The sequence below is a fragment of the Pleurodeles waltl genome, chromosome 3_1 (genome assembly GCF_031143425.1).
Source record: "Pleurodeles waltl isolate 20211129_DDA chromosome 3_1, aPleWal1.hap1.20221129, whole genome shotgun sequence".
NCBI classification, from domain to species: domain Eukaryota; kingdom Metazoa; phylum Chordata; class Amphibia; order Caudata; family Salamandridae; genus Pleurodeles; species Pleurodeles waltl.
Genome location: NC_090440.1, coordinates 1,698,372,609 through 1,698,389,937, shown reverse-complemented (window position 1 = coordinate 1,698,389,937; position 17,329 = coordinate 1,698,372,609). Strand labels below are relative to the sequence as shown.

General features: G+C 40.5%; 1 protein-coding gene across 8 annotated transcripts in view; it reads left to right on the top strand.

Moving 5' to 3' along the window:
* Positions 1-17,329, top strand: part of TRAF3IP1 (TRAF3 interacting protein 1) — a 406,766-nt gene that overhangs the window by 185,802 nt on the left and 203,635 nt on the right. For 4 of the 8 annotated variants that reach the window (XM_069225520.1, XM_069225524.1, XM_069225523.1 and 1 more), the window contains exons 7-8: positions 1,385-1,408; positions 11,889-11,964. In XM_069225520.1, the coding sequence (XP_069081621.1) occupies positions 1,385-1,408; positions 11,889-11,964 (100 nt within the window). The remainder of the gene's footprint in view (positions 1-1,384; positions 1,409-11,888; positions 11,965-17,329) is intronic. The other 4 variants (XM_069225521.1, XM_069225526.1, XM_069225525.1 and 1 more) reach the window with 1 other exon arrangement.

Here is a 17,329-nt window from a genome sequence, read left to right as displayed (position 1 = left end):
CTATCAAAGCTAAGGCAGCATTTGTGCTCGTCTAAAGGTGCTTACCAATTGAAGAATTATGTAGGGCAGCCACATGGACTCTTCTACATGTCTTTGGAAATCATGGCTCCTTTAGTTCTCCCTGGGTGTTGTGGCTGTGCATAGTTCTTTCTAGACGACAACACCTAGGGAAATCGCTGTGAAGGTATTTTTCTCTACTCTTTCATTCTTGCTTTTACTTATTTACAACAGGTTGGTAATATGATTTCTCACTCTCAAAGATGTAAGTAGAATGTGGTTGTTTACGATCAATCAGGTTTGGAGCAGATCAGGTTCTGCCAAACCTTATGCCCAAAGATGGCATCTTTGTTGAAAGTTGCATCAAGTGAGCAATGTTTTTTCAAAGGTGAGCAATTCAACAAAAAGCACTTTGAGAAGTTATGAATTTGATTTGTTTTGTTTTTACCACTGATATTCCAGCCTCGCATACTTGTTTTCAACAGTAAGAGATATTTTGAATTTCTATTTCCTTTCTGTGCTTTTATGTCTCAGTCAGGAAAGTGCTTTCCCCCCGTATGTATAGTTGCTGTTATTTTAACACATTTTGGGTAAATGATATTGCTTGGATTTTCCGTATTGAAAGTATTCTTTGAACTTGTTCAGTTTCATTTTTCTAGGGAAGCCTATATATGCTAGGAGAGGAGACAATGTGTTAATCCCCATACCTTCAGATTACTCAGTGACCCTTAAATATTATTCATTTTTCAAAAGTGGGGATCTGGATGACCGAAGGAGGGTGCAAGACTGAATTTTCTACAGTCAGGATGTATTAGCACAATTTACAGTAAATCTTCCATTGCTGGAGAGCTTTTCAGTGGCTACATAGGTATCTAGCCACATTTTCTACCATTACTGCTTGGAATATAACACTGCACCCATCTTCATTCTGCTTGCCAGAACTTGGAGCTTTAAATGTAAAATGTCTTTTCCTGAAACTACATCTATTGATTTAGTTGTTCCACTGTTTTTCATGGTGGTGTGAAAGCATGCTAAAGAGATATTAGTTGGAGGAATATAACATGATGAACAACTATTCTTACAGGTGAGCAACCTTACCTTTCCCAAAATGCTGTCATTGTTTTTCGTTTTATCCTCTGATAAATGTTTTTGATTCCCACTGTGATACGGATTTAACAAAATTGGTGTCAGACAAGGCAAGTGATAGTAGTGATTGTTTTTAATGGCAGCATGTGCCTTTTGCGCACGTGTGTGTGTCATGAACATTGCAGGGCAGTATTTCTGTTTACTATCGCAGTATATTGATTAAAGTGATTTTGTTGATTTGTAGAGTTACATTTTAAAAGCTATTTACATTTATTTGCTTTCTTCTTTTCTCTGCTACAAGACCCCTGAGAATCTGGAGTCTGAGGTATATACTGTAACACTGTGCACTTACATATGCTTATTCAGCTTGGTGTTTGCAGTACAAAGGAATAACATTGACTTGCTACAACTGTACTAAACCAGTGCTATGAAGAATTAGAGGGACACGGTCTACAGGGTGGTATAGATGGTAGCCATCCATGGGGTTCAGTTACGATGCTACGAAAGAGGCTTCTCTTGTGCAGGCTGTTGAGGTTATGTGTTTGTACATTAGGGACAAATAGAGTCAATAGCTTGGGTTCACAAACCCTGTGGGTCAAAACAAAAATTCTAGCTAACAAGTAGACATATAGATCCAGCATTCACCCAACTTAAAAGGTGTCTTGACACTGCAGAAGCATGAAAGAAATCAGCAGGAATCTGAATCGAGATTCCAAATACTCAGATCTTTAGCTTTTACCTGAAACAGAGTTAAGATTTCCTCCTTAACTGTTAGAGGAAAAAAGTTCTATAATGTGTATCCCTGAAATCTAGAGGATGCACAATCCATCTGGCTTTTCTCCTCCTAGGAAGTGTAAAAAAAAAAAAAGTTTGAAGACAGAAGGCTATGTGAGGAGAGTGTTTTACAGATTTATAAGATAACAGTGAAAGAGGTATTGAATGAAAAACCCAGTGCATAAGTTAATTAATTTGAACTAAATTCTGTTTCGAACCGGCGCCTAGTACAGCTCCCCAATTTTACCTGCATTAAGGTCAGTGTTTAGTATATAAATAATAAAGCCAGTCTTGTTTTGAATATATTTCAGCGACTGGGCTACAAGGAGAAAATGGACTAATTTGTAAAAGTTCAGTTATGAATTTATGAAAACAGTTTCAACCATAGGCCTCAAAAAAAGAGCTAAGAAGATATGATGGAGTGAAAGATGCACAAATGATCAGAGCAGGATTATGCAACTGATTTGAGTTTCGAGTGACTGTGCAAACAGGACTGGGCAAGGACCTCAAAGGGGGAAGCCATAAACTATCATGTCATTATGTTTCAGTAGAATCTCTGGTTTTGATGGTTTCAACTTAAGTGCTTGATGTTAATTCACCAGTGCACCAGCTCCATAGCCACTGGATAGCAAGTACTCCTTCTTATTCTAGAAGTTAATAATAATCATAATTATTATAATAATAATAATAAGAAGAAGAATGATTGTTGTCTACATACATTAAAATGGCAAAGCTAGGTCCATGTAGGCGATGAACCAGAGGAGTTTTTTGTTATCTTAAATCCTAATAGTGAAACAGAAATAGACATTGTAGGAAGCTGGCTCTTTATATGATAGATCATAATGAGATATTTCATGCAAAGAGTCAAGAGGTTCCTTTACTAATGGACAGGGGCTTGCTCTAGCAATCCCACAGTGCTCTCTTTAGGAGGTAGTGTGGTCGAGCAGCCTTAGGCTTATCAGAGAGGAGTGTTAGACACCTTCAAATACACATGAAGTCAATAAATGAGACACACGACTCAAGAAGGAGATCCACACCAGTTTACAAAAATAACAGGTATCTTTATATAAGTTTTGGCACCAGAATCAATACAATCAGGTAAGTATGTTTTGCAAGAAAAACCTTTACAGTTTTGAAAAGTTGACACATTGCAATTTCTGGAAGCTGCAATGTTGTCCTATAGAGGGAAAACAGAGACAGCAAAACCAGTACAGTACAGTGACTTACAAGGCCAATCTCACAAGTATGGCGCAAGGGTCAGGACCACACCAACAGGTCACGCTGGGCAGCAGTGGGTGGCTGGGTGTAGAGGTGTAGTACGGTGTTGGGTGCCCATTGTTGCTGATTAGGGATCGGTCAGGTCGAAAAGATGCTGCAGGTGAGGACTGGGGATCCAGTCGGAAGCAACCATCAAGTGGGTTCCAATCTTGCGATGTCCAGGGGATGAGGGGACACCTTCAGTTCTCTTCTCCATGGGCCAGGGGCAACAGGTGCAGAAGTGTCCTGAGGCATTGGGTTTTTCTCCATTGGAGCACTTTCGTTTGAGGGGGGCCTGCATGCAGATGCCGCAGATGGCGTTGGTGAGTCCCCAGTGGTCAACTCCATGGTGGGCTTTGTCTATGGAGGCCCGGGGGACCACTTTGGCACTGTTGGCCAACTTCAACTCGGGCTAGGTGGCACGTGTGTAGTGGTGCTTTCCGGTGTTGGGTTTTCTGTGGTCCAGAGACTTCACAGTTGTCTTCGGGTGCCTGCAGGATGCAGGGTTCGTAGCTCCACTGCTCCATGGGAGTTCCTGGGTCTTTGTTGAGGGCAGGCAGGCCTCCCAGGCTTTTAGAGGCTCAGCAGCTTGCAGGACAAGTTGGTGCAAATCGGTGGGAAGAGCAGATAGGCCGGCAAGGCTGGGACTAAGTCAGGTGCTTCTCCCTCTGGCTTTGCTTTTGAGGCTCTTGGGTGTCCTTCTTCGTAGGTCAGCAGGGCTCCACTAAATACTGAATTTAGGGGTGTTTCGGGAGTGTAGGTTAGTAGCCAAGAGGCTACTTGCCCAGAGGTTACTTCCTCTCCTATATGACCTGTGGGAAGTAGGCATAACCCTGTCTCAGAGTTTCTAAATCTTCCAACATCAAGATGGCAGATTTCTAAAAGTTCCACATCAGGCAGCTCACCTTAAGGCACTTCTTGAATGCTAAATTTCCCACCTGTCCAAGTGCCAAATGAGCCCTGGGGCAGGGGGTCAACATCTCCCCTGTGAGTAAAACTAAATCTGCATACCAAGAGCGAGTGGCCTCTTTGAAGCCTCCTGCCTTGGGGATTCAGACTTGTCTGGTGGTGGCAAGCTGCCTTAAACTGGTCAGTGGACACACTGGTAGATGGTAGGTTTTCAGAGGGCATGTCTAAGGTGCCTTCTGGGTCCAGGTATTAGTAAATCCATCACTGGTATCAGTGAGGGTTTATTAATATGAGATGTTTGATACTAAACATCCCTATTTTCAGTGAAGCCATTATGTAGCTGGGAAACTAGTATTGACCAGTGTCCAGCACATGGCCTTAAGAATGGATTTCCAGGTCACTCACTATGTCTAAGAATCAACAGACATAGCAGAGGCATATCGGCTTGTGCAGATATGCCCTCACCTGTAATACAATGCACCCTGCCTTAGGACTGCAAGGCCTGCTGTAGGGGTGACTTACATATATTGCATGCAGTGTAGGGGACATGGCACACAGGCTGTGGTGCATGTTGTTTTCACTTTTAGCTGCACCCCGACATGCAGCCTGCAATGGCAGTCTGTATTTGCTAGGTGAGTGGCCCCTGAGGATGGCACAACATGTGCTGCAGGCCTTGGGGTCACCCTGTTACCCATGCCGTACGTGCCATGGGTGCCATTTACTAGGGACCTATGGGGGGAAAAGGTATTTTTAGGGAAAGAGATCTGGCACGGGGGAGGGGTCTGGTTAGCAAGAAACCAGTGCACTTTCAGTCAAAATTGCATTGAATACCAGGTAAAAAGTGGGGGTGACCATGTCAAAAAAGGGGCACTTTCCTACAGACAGTGTGCTCCACGCTACAGAAGCCAAATAGATGTTTAAACCACTTTAAAAGGTGTGGTTGCTTAGGCATGCGATCATAGGCTCTGTATTTATATATATATTTTTTTATGATTTACTAGAAGGAGGGGAAAAACCCTGCGTAATCTCTGTGGTACTAGCAACAGTGCTGTAGAGCAGTGGAACACCTGAAATTTGTCCGCGAAAAAAATAAAAATGAATTGCAGTCCAAGACAAACAATTGAGCACAAACCTCAAATATTATTTTGGAACCAATCGGATAGCTGACGAGTCAGAATAGCCTTGAATCTGAGCTCTGGACTGCTGTTATTCCCTGATGTACTGACAGTACTGCGTGACAGAGGTGACCGCTAACTCCGCTCCAAGGCCACAGAAAAAGCATGCCTGTAAAAGTTGAAGCAATGGATTGCTCTCAACTACATTTTGAAATTGTGTAGTGGTTTCTCTTTCCAATAATTTATCAGGAAATGCCAGCAAATATATATGGCTAAAATCTTCTGGATCCCCTCTGAGTTGATATTAGGTTTCCACAGGAGTGGGAGGGCAATTCATGATTTCATTTGAGAAAGCATGATGCTAGAAGCCAGTAAAGAGTTTGTAAACTGCCACAGCAAAAGGTTTACTGCTTCCTTTATTGATGAGAAACATTTGAGCTCAGAAAGGATCAGAGGATGACTCTTAAAACATATTGGATAACTGTTGATTAAGATCATCAACTTAATAGTTGGAGGATGCATTATATTTATTTTTTGTGTTTGCAAAAAAAATACATATATTTTTTGCTGAGCACATAAGATGTGAGTATCTCCTAAGCTGGCCTTAATTGAATTTGGGCCACACTATTATAGTTATTTCTCCATTATTTTCTAGTGCCAAGAGATTTCTCCTTAAGAGCATTTGTAAACCATCTACGTTGTTGATGTTAAGGTTTAACTATTTTCAGTTAGTAGTACTAAATCATCAGGCTTTCCTGTGACAGAAATATTAAGGCAAACCACTAGGTCGTCAAGTTTAAAGAACAACCTGATGGCGTATTTGATAATACCTACATTTAAGCATGAGTAAACTCATTTTCCAGGAATGGGAGGTTGAATTTTTTATTTTTTATTTGTCATAAGATAAAATAAAATATTAGTCCATGGTAAGTTGATGGAAAATCGACCACCAACTAGAAAGTTGCACTATAAATAAGTTGATAGTATATTCAACACAAGATAGTCCAATAATCAAGACCACTACTTTTTCTCGCACATTATCTTTTACACTGCATGTGTCCTCAACTCAAAAATCAAAATCACCAAGTGCTAACAATTCAAATAAGGATGTACAATAAATCTGACAGTCACTAACCAGTTACATATTCAGTTGGCAGATAAAATGCACAACAGAGAAATTCTCTCATAGGGGATTTCCATGTATAGTCATAAGCTGCGCATATTCCCCCCGGAGCACTTTTTTTCCAATATAACTTCTTAAGTGTCAATGTTCGCCTTACTTCAGAAAGGCCTGCCAAGTCACTTAAGAATGTTCATATGCAACCTAGGGAACAGTGTCTTTATCCAGTCTATCTTTAAAAGGGACACATTTGAGATATCTGCATTTAAATGCCTGAATGAATGGCAAATTTTGCAGAAAAATATGACCAGTATGACCACCGAATAAGGTGGAGGGTCAGAACGTAGAAACAAAGGGTCTTGTTCTAGAGGACGATACTTTTTCTGTAGTCTGGTGGGAGCAGGTTTGGTCGTAGCCGGCGTAAGCAAAACTTCCATAGCAGGTTCTAAAAGGCCAGGTACGAGAGGTAGCAAAGGTCTGGCGGCTATACGCTGTTGGAGAGTCTCAAATATAATCGAAGTAGTAGGTGTAGGGGTAGCCATCGGAATGTTAAGTTTTGTCACACCTCTGACCAGAACTCCATGAAATGTATTGATATCATCCACCAGTGAAAACCAAGGTGGAGGTGTATCCGATAAAGTAGGGGAGTAATCTCTGGTAGAGGACGAAGAATCTCTCTGATGGTCACGTGATCTTGATCTATGTCTAGATCTACGGTGAGAGTGTTGTGACCTTGAACGGCCTGATGACTGATGGCCATGTTGAGGCACGGTGTAGAGCGCGGCCTAGGAGCTGGGACACTGATAGGCACTTGAGGTACTGGAATTGGTGCCGGAAGAATCGGGTCAGACGGCTGCAATGGTGTCGCTGGAAGAGAGGCTTGAGGAGAAGGCGACGAAGGAATAGGCACTATAGAAGGAGAATGGTGTGATTCCGATGATGAATAAATCCTTCTCCTTTTCTGCCTCCCCGACGTCGATCTTCTCTGACGTCTTGAGCGGGACCTCGACCTTGTGCGGTGTCTTCACGTCGAATGGCGACGCTTATGCGACGCCGAGGCGAGCATGTAGGCACCGTACCTCCTCTCGACGTCGACCTCCTTGACGGCGATCTCCTCGATGGCTACCGGGACCTAAAGCGTTTTCTGGTAGAAGAACGCCTGTCAGACCTCCCACGACCACTGGAGGCTGAGGTAAGAGCCCTGGTGGAAGACTGACCTTCCCCACGCTCAGAGGTCTCACTGGTTTCCTGGCATCGTCTCTCCGCTTTCCCTTGAAGGCGAATCTTCTCCTTGTCGCGCAGGATGCGCCTGGAATATGTCTTACAGATGTTACAGGAGGCAGGTATATGAGAAGACGGCAGACAGATGAGGCAGACCTCGTGGGGGTCTGTTTGGCCTTTTTACTACTACATTTTGGACATTTGTCAAATACAGAAGGCATTTTTGTGGTAAAAATGCCTTACTTCCAGTCAGAAAATGACAAAAATCTAGAGAGAAAGTCAAAAGACGTTGAATGTAGCAGTTATTTTCAAAATTTAAACTGTATTTTTGCAGGAAAAAACCTAAATAGGTTGAGCTCAATGCTCCAGGGTCCTGTCAGCCGGAAAAAAGAACTGAGGTAACTGCCTCTCTCTAGGCCTGATGGGATACTGGAGGACTGGCTGCTCTTAAAGGCACAGTCACCTTTTTCATTACTATGTCAGCCTATGGGCTACATTGCCCTGCACTTCTTCATCAGTGTTTTACAATATATAAAATGTTTGTCAAGGAATTTTTCTGCAAAATTTGCCATTCATTCAGGCATTTAAATGCAGACATCTCAAATGTGTCCCTTTTAAAGATAGACTGGATTAAGAATTTTGGACACTGTAGCCTTTCCCCTAGGCTGCATATGAACATTCTTAAGTGACTTGGCAGGCCGTTCTGAAGTAAGGCGAATGTTGACACTTAAGAAGTTATATTGGAAAAAGTGCTCCGGGGTCTCCGCAGACAGGCAGGGAATATTCACAGCTTATGACTATTATGGAAATACCCCTACGAGAGAACTGGATTTACAGGTAAGAAACAATTCCATATTGCTTGTTTTCAGTGATTTAGTGAGCTGAAGATAAAATACAATAACTTCAGAACCATAAAAGTGTGCCAAGGAAGAAGGAGAGATGGAGGTACTTATGAAATACAATGGCCACTAGCAGGCGTGGAAACATAAGATATAATTGAGGGAAATAGTTCTCCTTCAGACACTAAGGTGCTTATGGAATTAGAAGCATGTTTGTCCCATGGACTTGGAGGGGTGCCGATGTTTTCTGCATGCTTTTGGCAAACACTCTATTTGTCCACCGCTCACCATTAGCAAGTAAATGTCCTCACCAACTAGCCTCAGGTGACAGAAGAAAAGACCACCTACCTCAGGGCCAAAGAGAAATGACAAACTAAAAACAAACTGCCAGATGAAAACAGCTAAATTAACAAATGTGAATATTAGCTGAAAGCCATTCTTGGGGAGGTACAAGAAAACAAAAAGGAATGTGAAATCAAAATAATTAACTTAAAAACTAGTCCTGAGATCCAGGCACATGTCTACTCAGTAGTGAATAGAAAGAACCAGAAATACTGGTCTTTGAATAAGAATTATATTTTGCACTGTCAGAGTATTGTTTGACTTCTGTTTTTCCTTGTGCAAAACAAGGAGATGTCACAGAGTATATATGCCTTGTCCTGACTCTACATAAGCTTCCATTCCTAACTGTCTTCTTGGTACACAGTGTTAGCTGTGGCTTCTACAGAGCCAGCTTAATCAATGGAGTTCAAGCAGTTTCCTCTGCGTCACCCAAAATTAAATACAACCAAAAGGAACACTTCCCAGAAGTGCCACCTTCGTGTGAACATAATTCTAAGCAGATGAAACATTGGTGTAAGTGTAGTGCTGAGGTAGGAAGTTTGCCAAGACCAGTCTTTGTAATGCCACCCATAAGTAAGCGATTGATCATCAGTGGAAGCAAAAAGTTGTTCATAAGACCCTTAGTAGCAGTATAAATATTGCTTATTGCTGCAAGAGAATTAGTGTTCTGATTATCCTTGCTGTGGTAGAGTAAGACTAGCCAAGAACCATTTAGTGTAAGAGCAGTAACTATTGATGGCAGCCGCAAGGAAAGAGCAGCTCCATGGGGCCTTGTGTAGCATGTTATGTTGGTTGTCTACTTTTCATTGTGTACTTCACCCTAGGGATGAGCAAGCTGTGCAGCGGGAAAATACACTGTAATGTCATTGAACGTAGGGAAGCAAACTCTGGGCACTGAAAGATATTTGCAAACCCATTTTATCTGACTTTGACAAAATAAGAGCTAGTGCAGCAGTTAACATAGGAGCTAGGCAGTGTTTGATCACAATGCATGTAGTTACATTGTAATGGGTTGAAATTTAAAGAATCAAGTTTATTGGCGTGACTGGGCCTTTTGCATAGTCCATGAAGAAACATTATTGGGAGCTCCCTAATGTGGGACTTCAGAATGGCTTACATTGATTTGTTGGATCCTCAGTGCTCTTTGGCCAGGTATCCTTTATTCTTCCTCTCTTTTAAACAGTATGCTTGTGGCTGACATAAGTGAAGCAGAACACTGCCCAAAGGGGCCAAATGTGCTACAGGTACAAGACTGTAGGTTAGGGAAGTGTGAATGGTTAAAACCCACATTGATGTTTTAAGTACACATTATAAAAAGAGTGGTTGCACAATGACCATAGCAAATGGCAGGCCTTGTTTTTAGTCCAATTATAAAATATGCCACAGTACCTTGGTTGATTATGGGCATATTGAGTGTTTACCACAAAATTCCTGTTTAATTTGGTACAAGTGTTAGTTTTCCTTCTTAGTCAGATGGATGTTGGACACCTTGTTTCTGGAACCTCAAATTCCAGTATGTTTTTCTAACTACTAAAAATGATGTGACATTCTGCCATAATGGATAAAGATAGAGCACCTACTAAAGTACGGACTGGAGATGTATCCTCGATAGATAGGACAGAGTGACCACAGTTGTTCATGTTTTGTTCATTGACACACTCTTCACTTTCCACAAATATAAACTGTACCTCTACAGCAGATATTGCAATTTAGAAGCAGACCAGGGGTGCTTTCTCTTCAGAAACAGTTATTTGCAACCATTGTACATCAGATTCAGTGATCTGCCTTTATGTTTGCAAAAAGCTTGACTTCCTGACTTCCTGATAGAATACAAGCTTTCAGTGCAGATTCTGTCTCCTTACTACTATGATGAGGTCTGGAGAACATGAAATCATTAATAGTGACACTAAAACTAGCCACACAAGGAAAACCACTATGGTGTAGGCACCTGCAGAAAATGTAACTGACATAATCAAGGGCACCCAGAAATTGTGCTCATGAAAAGGTGGCCCTGATTGTATCATGTTGGACATGCCAACGTGAATGGCCATTTACAGATGTCTCTAAATTAACCATTTGCTGCTGCAAGGGGTGGTGCATCCAAATAAATAGGAGAGATTACATATCTTGTTCACTTGGATAATTCTTCCTTGAACTAATGAAATCATTGTTTTTTTTTTACCTTGTTCATCATAATTGCAGAAATAACCATAGCAATATTAGATCAAATTAGTCTTCCCAAATTGGTTCTCACTTGCAAAGACATTAACTCATACTCAACTTACTTCAATAATACCTCTAGGAGCTTAGAATGATGAAAAAACATTGTATGGCTTACATTCAGCCCATCATGACTTCCTATTTTAATGGTCAGTGCAGATGTTCAGGGAGTTTATAAGATTAAAGGAGAGTCAAACGGATGTGGTCCAATTCTTTGGGATTTTTGTACGTACAGAAATAGACCATGTGATTTTAGAGGCAGATGTTTAGAATACCCCTTTGCATAAAAGTGGATATATCCAAACACCTTTTAAAGGTGAGTTGAAGGCGATGTTGTTCTCTTTGTGTTGTGTGGCACAGCTTACTGACCATTGGCCAGGAAGAGTTGCTGACTGGACGAGATGCATTGCTTGATCACATAGCCACGTGCATGTACACATTTGCTAAATACATGAGCTGTCCATGTATGAGCGAGCTCATTGTAGAAGCTCTAGAGTAGTATCAAGACACTCATCCTCTTCTTCAGGTAGTGGAATTGACGTGTCATTTAACAGGTCCTAATCTTTTAACTGTGGCTCAGAATTCTCTTTAGCGAAGACTCCTGAACCACAGGGAGCATAAACCAGTAGAGGTGACCCCATTCAGGAACTTTCCAGTGGCCAATAGGTTGTAACTCCACAGTGCTTACTTCAGTGGTGCTGGTCGTCCTCTGTGCATGACCTTCTGTGCTTCTTGTTGATGTGGGTGCTGAGGGACGGCAGGCATTATCCTCAAACCGCAGGGCTTGGAGGTGAGCAGAGGCAACCCTTTCACTGTAATGGCAGTTTTAAGGGCGCTATCTCTTTCCTTTGTTTTTTTTAAATATCTTTTGATGCTTTTCTGTTTTAGTTATGTAGGAGCTGGTTTTCCCCTGTCCTATTCTTGTGTGCTACTCACAACAAGCTTTAATTTTGTTACTAGTTTGTATTTGTATTTTGATCTAAATATAAAGACTTTTTCCTTCAACAGCTTTCCATTCCAGCAAAGGGCACCAAACCCTCTGCGGGCAAACCAGTGAAACGGCAAACCAAGTTCGGACAAGATGGTGAGAACAGTTTCTTACTGCAAAGTGGTACAGTAACCAAAATGCACCCTACATGTCATTTATTTGTTTGCTAGACTCTACTGTGTTGTTTCCCCATTTTAAGGCCTCTTTGTATGTTCTCAAGCCAGTTCTGTATGTTTTTCTTTGGAGCTGCTGGTGATTTATTCATTTGCACTAGTTACCCTCTGTTGCAGTGTGACCCAAAATAGGGAGGTCCTAAGGTGTCGTTCTATGTGTAATCTGTATTTAAAAGTCTCTATGAGATACAAGTCCAATGTATAATCTAATATGTTGGAATTTTTAAAGCCAGCAATAATAATAAGACTTCTGGGTTTTCCATTGAGCCTTTTTGATGCAGTTCTATAATATCTGCTGTTTGATGTGATACAATTGCACCTTGTGGTCAAATCGTGCATTCTTGTTTACTAGAAAACAGAGGTTCTCCATTATGGGACCTTTATTATTATTATTTTTATTATTATTATTATTATTATTATTACCACATATTTCATCGTATTTTAAAGAGAGAAAAATATGTAATAATAGATACTTAACCCTAGGTGTTTGTGCAGTTCTTTTCCTGAGTTTTGTTTTTTAAACAATTGTCAGTAGGTTTGTTCAAGCACATAACTCCTTAACCTTTATGTACATTCTTACAAAGTGTTACTTTTTTGGCACATTCAGGCATGTGTATTGACACAAACCCTGCATCAGTTCCTCCCTTGCTCACTTGCTTGTACTTTTCAATTAGACAAATAGAAATCCTGAATTTCTAACCAAGGAAATATTGCCCTGAAAGTCTGGAGTCCAGCAATATCAAATATGTGTGGATTTTTCCTCAGGAATGTAGTCTCCGCTTCCGTAATGCAATATTAGTGTGGATCACGAAATTGTGACAGAATCACTGTTTGTTCACTGTTTATTTGATGACCTATAAAAGACTAGGGACGATAGGGAAAATATAGAAACTAAATATTTTGTAATTCCATATGACATAAGGAATCTGTGGGTGGAAGTCAGACCTTCTCTGCTGTGACTGACTGGTGAGTAGAACACTCTGAACATGACGTTTGTTAGATTTATTTTTTGCAGTTATCTTTACAGACCATTTTAACTCCTTCTAGTTTCTCCCTGATGCAGGAAAATATCTCTGCCAAGGTGTGACCCATTTAGTTCCTGTGTGTCTCCTGAGTGTGCAGGTACCTCATACCTGTTGCTTTTCTATGGCTTCAGGGTGCCAGTAGACTATAAAGTAGGTCAAGTACATTTTGTAAAGTTGGATAGCAGCTGCAAGTGAAATGCTAGTTTAGGCTACATGAAGTTTAGTTTTAGATATCGGGACTGAATGGAAACATACTGTACCCATATATTCTTAACACCTGCAAATTCTAAGGTTTGTATCACTGGGTGCTCACCTCTCTCACACTTAATGACTGGCCAGTAGTTTTCGCTGAACCCAACCATTGTCAGATGTATTATATCTTTTTCCAAAACGCTGCAATTACCTCCTGTCTCCAGCAAGTACGGACATATGCCTGCTAAGACTTGACCCTCCGCTCTTGAGTATTGAGGTACCAGACCTGTATGGGTTTCCTGTGTATTTAGAGTGCCAAAGGACAATAAACTGACTGCAGTGCATTTTGAAAATTTGGATAGCAGCTGAAAGCAAAATTTAGCTTATTTGTATTTTGGACACAGATATCATCACATGGATCCTATGGAAAAATACTACTACTGTATATTTTTAATATCATCACATCATAAAGTTACTTTTGCTGGTTGCCAGTCCACCCTCACTTTGATTGGCTGGCCGGGACATAATGTTGAATAAGGCATTTGTCAGGTTTTCAATATAGTTCCAAATACACTGTAGTTTCATTGTTACCTCGAGCAGATCATAATACTCCTAAAACATGACCTTTATTTGTGTTGCTCAGGGTCTTCTGAGTTGTGGGGTTGTCAGACAGGGTGGGGTTTCCCTGTTGTGTGTAGGGATCCACACACTAGACATGTTTTTTGATGAGCGAGATTTAGCAGGTAATATTACTTCAAGATGGGCGGCATCAGGAGGAACCTAACAATTTAATAGAAAACAATTTAATCTGAAACAATTTAATCTGAAATCTATAGAGACAGAGAAACCCACAGTCATGTGGCTTACATGAATCCCAACATGATTTATTACACAGAATCCTCTTCAAATGTCAAAATACAGTTACAAAGATCACAATTCTTCACTGTTCTGTGATAGGTAAGGTAAAGTTGTATTACAGTTAATAAAAACCAAGCATATACAGAATCTGCATGCCTATAAAAACTCCCCCCAGTAAACCCACAGCATGTAGTGCCGTACAATATTATTTACATTCATGTCCACTCGCTGAGCATCCAAAGTATGTACTATACTTTGTCATACGGTGCAAAAGCATCCATTCCATCAATCTGCCATTCTGGCAATTAATCTAGTGAAGCGAAAGTGCCAAATCAAAGTTGCATTAATCTGATTTTAATGTAGCGACTATAATCTTCAACTAAATATTTTTGGTGCTGTAGTAGTTTATATGATTTTATGGAAATCCAGTTGTGACTTATTTTCCTTAACTTTTCCTTGTCCCCTAAAAAGGAGTACTGCCGTAATTGCTTGTTCACTGCTAATTTGAACATATTGCATGGTTTTCTTTACATCCCATACACTATCAACTCGAAGATCTTTCGGATCAGATGTCAGCTCTATCACCCAGGGGTTTGTAAAATCCCTCTCTGTATCTCTTTCCATATATATGCTTTTAATGTACTACTCTCTTTCTTCTACATAGAAAAGGCATGCTTATTCATAGAGGCTTTCTGGGTTGGCAGTTGGTCAGTTAGCTGAAATTCCACTCTCACCTGAGCTTGAGATGCATTGTTGGGAAGAGGGAATAACAACTGGTACACCTTATTTTGGGAGGCATTTGAAAAGTAACCCATCTTCCCAGGGAAGGCTTACTAACCATAAGACAGTGTGGGAATTAATTTTTCCTTAATTACCTGTAACAAGGAGTCAAGGACGGGTTTGGTAACCTACAAATAAGTGCCTGAAATGCATAAAGTAGTGCTGCTGGCTTAGGTTTCATCACACTCTTCTGCAACAGGTATGAACCTCGATCTTGCAACCACATACCCACGTATTTGTAACTCTGACTGACTCATTTTGGTCTTAATCTCACCTAAATGCCAAACACCTTTCTTATTCACTTTTCCCCCAAGCATTACCACATTTGTTCCCCAGAATTAACTGTCATGAAATGTCTTTACTGTATTCATTTAAAAGCCCCTGTAAACCCATGCCTGGCTGATTAAGGAGTACAACATTATCTGCATATTATAGGGAACAGCTGACCGCCGATTTATGAAGCATGAGATTGTGCCTGGTTCAAATCTAAAATAAACAAATTAAAAAGTGGGAGAAAGCACACAACCTTGCTTCAAACACCCATTTGTTTGCACTTGTTCTGAAAGTATGTGATTATCTCACAACTTCATTTGTACCCAATTATTGAGCTACAGAAGTTGAATAGCACACAGCAAAGTGCCTGAAATGTTCCTCACAACCATTTCCCCCATAGCAGGTTCCTATCGGCATGATTAAATGCTTTAGAACAATCAATAAAGCAGGAGTTAGAGTAGCTGCTTTTCCTGAATGGATTTTTTTATTAACGTAGCCAAGCAGATCAAGTTGTCCTCCAAAGTGCTGCTATTTGCCCAGAAGCCTGTTTGATTGTAATTAATTTTCGTCCATTGCCCAAGCTTCCAGGTCAGCCAAGAGTAAACTCGCAAAACACTTTACTTCAATATCCATTAAGCTTATTAATCGATAGCTGTGAGGACTAGTAGTCATTTTATATACAAATATATATATATATAATATATATATCTATATATATATATATATATATATATATATATATATATATATATATGATGTAAAATCAACCCGTTCCAAGATTCTAGTATGGAATCAACAGCCAAGCAATAGTTATATTAATTCTTAAGGGCTACTGCCCTGTACTCTGGGTCTTGTTTGTATATTGCCACAGGAATTCCATTTTTGCTGGTGCCTTAGGCTGTGTGCAGTGTGGGATTGAGCTCAAGGCCTGGCTTTTTAGGCCAGTCCCTGTGTCCAACCCCTTTCAAGTGTACTACCTCATGCAGCACCACTGCCTTCTGACATGTGCGCTTGGTCCTGCAGATCCTGGCCACACTCAGACAGACTTACTGACTTTGTCAGAGTCACAAAAACAAAATATAACAAGCATTTGCAATGCAATAGGTCTCACATTTGCTTGTAAATTCATAACTGGAGTTTCCTTGCCACATAAATTGGTCAACCCTGCCTCATAATTTTGTCTTTTCTTGCCATATAATTCCTGTGGCCCTGCTTGTAATCAAAGCACTTCCATTTACTTTCTTCCTCTCTCTGCAGCAAAACATGAACATGTTGCCATTTAGCATCCTAATTTAAATCTGCCATGCTAATTCCAATAAAATACCACTTTCACCACCACACCATCAGAGTTGCTGGCTGGCTAACACAATTTCCCCCCAAAACACATAAGACAGCCACAGTGGAGAAATAAACTATAAGGGTCACCCAAACATATCAAGAGTTTTCATACAGTAAAAGTGTAATGCAGATGTTAAGTTGGCTTGAATTATGGTCATAATTGTAATACGGAGAGATTATTAAAACATATACAATTATCATTTAAGCCTTTATCAGAAATAAACATTTGGCATTAGGCTGTAATGCTCAAAATAGCCCCTAGAGGGCACCATAACAAAAGTATCATTTGTAAGAAATATGGCCATGTAACCATATTGTTAGTCCTTAGAGGGCATAACCCCTTGAAAAACAAAATAGGAGAAAGTAATGCAGTGTAACCATATACTTGGCCCCTAGAGGGCATTTTTAGGGCTAGTAGGCCTATTGCAATGATATTACAAACAAGGCCTTTAAAACAAAACGTGTCCTAGCTATAAAACAAATGTTCTAGCCATGAGAAAGCTTAAAAGACATTGAACGGTGGGAGTGTTATTATTTTGTAGTCCCTACTAACACAGTCTAGGGACCCAGAGATGATGTAGACAGAAAGAGCACATTGTGGTCAGTGTTTAGAAGGTGGTCCCATTGTCCTTGGACCACCACAGGCCGAGTTATGAGCAAAAATGTTTTATGAAGGTAATGCCCTGCAAAGCATTATGGGGCAAGCTTCATGCCGCAAATATTTTGATATGTTGATATGACTGTAATGCTTAGAACATCACTAGAGCACACCACAATGAAAATAGCATTTTTAAGACATATCGTCATGTAACTATGTAGTGA